The 4122-nt window shown below is 45.5% G+C and overlaps 1 protein-coding gene across 1 annotated transcript in view; it reads right to left on the bottom strand.

Annotated features, from left to right (window-relative positions):
* Positions 1-1968: 1968 nt before the first annotated feature.
* The window catches only part of TMED8 (transmembrane emp24 protein transport domain containing 8), a 3423-nt gene continuing 1269 nt past the window's right edge, over positions 1969-4122 (bottom strand). The window contains exons 3-4 of the mRNA XM_010017354.1: positions 3648-3947; positions 1969-2586 (exon numbers count right to left, since the gene is read on the bottom strand). Of these exons, the coding sequence (XP_010015656.1) occupies positions 2369-2586; positions 3648-3947 (518 nt within the window). The 3' untranslated portion in view covers positions 1969-2368. The remainder of the gene's footprint in view (positions 2587-3647; positions 3948-4122) is intronic.

Raw genomic sequence — 4122 nt, 5'->3', positions numbered from 1 at the left:
TACAACCTGACAAAATGTACTTCATACCTTAATGTGAGCAACAGACGGACAGAAGGGGGAAGTAGCTGCAAGTTAGCAACAGGAAGGCCACACTGTAAGGGAAACAGTTTTTTAGTGGAGATAACCCACTAGCCTGCAATAAGCTGTGCAACTGAGTATCAATAATCGCCTTCACTGTAAATAAACCCTAATTAGAAAGTGGAGTAGGTGCAAGACAGCGCATCATACGTTAACCTGCAAGTGCACACAGGGTTCTGCGAAACTCCCAGCAAAGGGCCAAAAGCAGTCATTGAGTGGGGCAGTGCTGACATTGTGGTCAGACTGAAGGGTCTTTCCTGTCTTACTCTGTTTAGTGTCTAGGAACTTGGTAGACAAAGGATATTAAAAAAAAAAAAAAAAAAAAAAAGACAGCACCTTACCCACATTGCTCAGGCCTGATTAAAATGCTGTACAAAGGCCACAGGATGGTCCTTCATCTCCCCCAGTCCTCCCCAAGCTGCTAAATGAAAGAGCATCTTACTCTGTCAGATACCAAGCTCTACTTTTCTGTCCCCCTGCAAGGTTGTCCTGTGATTGCCCCACTTGAATAAAGCAGCTTTGCAGTCCCCTTCACCCAGGGGTACTAGCTCTCTCTTTTCAGAAAAGCAGCTCTTTTCTCCCCATCTCAGAGCCCAAAGCAGCAACAACTCTGCTCTTTACACTGACCAACTCTGCTCCCCACCTGCTCACCCAGAAAGCCACTGTGCTCCAACCAGTGTCCTTTGCATTTCCACTCCTCCTGCTCCCAGCTTGGGCTGCTCTATTGTAGACTGACTGCTCTCTCTCTTACCATTTTGACCTACTAAGTGCTCCGTGGCAGGGATAAGTAAGCAGAGATAGTTAAATGAAGAGCTTGAATATGGAGCAAATTGCACAGCATTACAATATATCCTTAATAGGAAATATGCATCCCTCCTATGAGAGTGAAGTCTTTGGCTTTAACTACCCCAAAATCATTTTGTCCATCATTCCTCTCAATAGAAGGAACAGACCAAGTAAAGGTGCTTTTTACCTGGAGGATTTGAAAATAAAGCTCAGAATTCTACTAGAACTACCATGCAAACAGCTATTTTGTGTCTCTGCAAAGAGGTATCAAAAACGTAAATACAGCAGTATTCTTAGAAAAGAGAATTATTTCAATCTAAAAGTATTAAAATAAATTACAGATAAACATGATTTAAAATTCATCTCTGAAGGATTAATTTAATCCTTGTTCAACTCTGCCGTACTTGAGCAGAAGGTGATCACCAAAACATGCCAAGGAACTCCACCCTTTACCACAAAGTCAGGGTTAGAAATGGCCTTGCTGATTCTGGTTCGCAGAAAGGATTATTTAATCCCATACCCTTCAAGTTTCTGAGCAGAGATGTTCTTTTCTAACAATACCTTTGCAACAGCAATAGCAGCAGACAAGCTACACTTCTCTGGGGAGCCTTTTTCCTTGCTACATATGGTATTATCCAGCTGGCAGCAACACCAGTGAACCAACATGCTGCTGCTATGAAGCATTTCCTATTTTTTGGTTGTACTCCAAGCTTCTCATATTTACTCAGCACAGCAGTAAGTAATTTCTTCTCCTTCACATCTGGATTACAGAAAAGATTTTGGTGGTTACCGAAGTTTTAATCACCTACATATCCCTACAATCAACAGGTATAACATCCAGTTCATCTGTATGGAAACTTTCTTGCAGGTGTGCACCCTTGCCCCCAACCCCTGTTCAAACACATGCCCTGACCGCTGTTCGGGGCTGCGTGTTGTAGCATGGCCAAGCCACTGCAGCAGTGGCTGCCGCGGGCCAGCTGCGCCCCCACCCGCACGAGTGGAGGAAGCACTAGGTGCTGGTGACATGTAGTGGTGGTACGCAATGGCATCTAGGTGGCTAGGTGACAAGCCATCTGTGCTTTTGGCTCACTGCAACTGACAGCTGAGTTGGAAAAGTTACTCACAAAACAGTAACAGATCAAAAATATTTCCACTTCATTTTGTACCAGCGCAACAGATCAAAACCATGACCACCTGAACCTGGGCTCTGGGCATTTACCAGCTGTGACACGAAGGCCCAGCCCAACGCCTGCACAGAGCAGATCTCCCAAAATTTTACAGAAAGAGCAGCTGCCTGTGGACAACCAGGCAGATACAGCTGCCTTTCTCCACTGGGACAGCAGGGAAGGAGGGTGCGGGGAGAAACCAGTTAGTGTCTGAAGAAGAGCCGGCAGAATTGTGCCTTGGTTGTCACACAGCAGTGCCCATCAGGCAGTACCAAGGTTGGATGGCAGCCTGCTACATTCATCATTACCTGTCTGCCGTCCCTGCCCTTCTCTTTAGTTCAGCTAGTGTAATAGACATGAAAGAAGAGAGTCTTATTGCGGAGGAGGGAGTATGAGTTGTCAAATTTCAGCAGGTAGATGCCCTCGCCTGGGTACTCGTGGCTGCCTGCCTGCACCTCCCGATGGCTGTTCCTCCGATACACTGGCATGATCTCTCCATAGCGGTTCCGTAGATAGCTTTTGGAGCCCCTTTCCACATCACCAACAGAGGCAAGTCCTGAATGGGAGAGAGGAGACAAGTAAGCAAGCCAGAGCCAGTTAAGCTGCTAGGTTGTCCAGAAAAAGACCAAGACAAGAAAGCAGCAGAGGCATGCAGGTATACGGCTGGCTAAATGGGACAGCATTACCCACAGTGTCTGTTTTGACCTTTCTGCAAGTAATACCCACGAAGTCCAACTTACCTTACCATGACAAAGGACATGCCAAGAACCAGTTCTCTTTGGAATATAGACGGGACAGTATCCACTTGCCTGCTAGCCTGGTCTCCTCTCCCTGGACTTACCTTTTAGACACATTACTTTATATGCACAGTACTGGACCAGTGATACAGACTTGAAGCAAAAGAAAGGCAGGAAAGCTCTTAGCTATAATCTCACTGTGTTTATGTCCTCAGTTCACTTCTCGAAGAGGATTCCTCATACAGAAACCTAGCCCTCGTTGGACAACCTGGAAAATCAATTTCAGACAACAACCCCCAGCTACTCTGGTCACACACACTGAAGCCACAGAACAGGCAACACCACTGTGTGTTTCACAAGACACAGATAACAGTCCTCTCAAATGCAGTCAGTGGGAGCTACTGATGTACTGGGGAAAAAAAAAGAAACACCAAACAAAAAAACCAGAACAACAAAACAACAAACACCAGAAACAAGAGACACCCCAATAACAAAACCACCAAACAAAACCCCCAGAAACAAAACCTTTTTGCCTCTACTCACCACCAGAAATTTCTCAGCCCAAGAGGCTAAGAAAACCAGTCCAGTTAAAATTTCAAACCCTGATCTTTTTATGAGCTAGAAGTTGAACAACTGAATTCTGATTTTATTTTTCAATGTGTTCAATTTTAAGAATGCTTTTGGGGAAGGACAGCCACTGACATACACTGAAGTAGGAAGGGCTAAGTGCTTTCTCATCACAGCCTAACCAAGAACACAAAAGGCTGCAGAGATAATAAATAGGCTGAGTAAACAAAGTAGATGGAAATGATGACATCTGACAGTCTCAGCAGCATATCAACAAGCACCACAAAGTAACCCTTGTAAGCTCTGCACTAACCTTCATTTTCCTCCTCCTCCTCTTCATCCTCCTCATCACTGGATTCGCTGACCTGAACAGTAATAGCAGTGCTACTAACTGTGGTCCAGTCAAAGTAGACTCCAAAACCAATGTCGTAGTCATCTGTAGCAAACTCCCAGCAAATGCATTTCCCATCAGGATGGGTTGGCACACGGACTGTCACCACCTCGCCTCGCTTCACTACCATCCGGCCATTCTTCTCCTTTCCCATCTTGGCTTTGAATTCCTTAATCTTCTCAGTGGTCCACATGGCGGGTGGAGCCAGAGGGGGAGGCTGAGCTGAGACAAGGGAAAAGATCGTGGGCTCACCTGACTTTTCACTACTGACAAACACTCACCTGAAAACAGTGAAACTATTTCTGATAAGGCTTTTGCACTCTAGACCCTGCCTCCAGAAACCATGGACATGAAGATTTCCTACTCACTAGCTAGGAGCCCAGATTTCCAGCACGAA

The sequence above is a fragment of the Nestor notabilis genome, unplaced genomic scaffold (genome assembly GCF_000696875.1).
Source record: "Nestor notabilis isolate BGI_N333 unplaced genomic scaffold, ASM69687v1 scaffold18986, whole genome shotgun sequence".
Classification (NCBI taxonomy): Eukaryota; Metazoa; Chordata; class Aves; order Psittaciformes; family Psittacidae; genus Nestor; species Nestor notabilis.
This window is presented reverse-complemented; position numbering and strand designations above follow the sequence as displayed.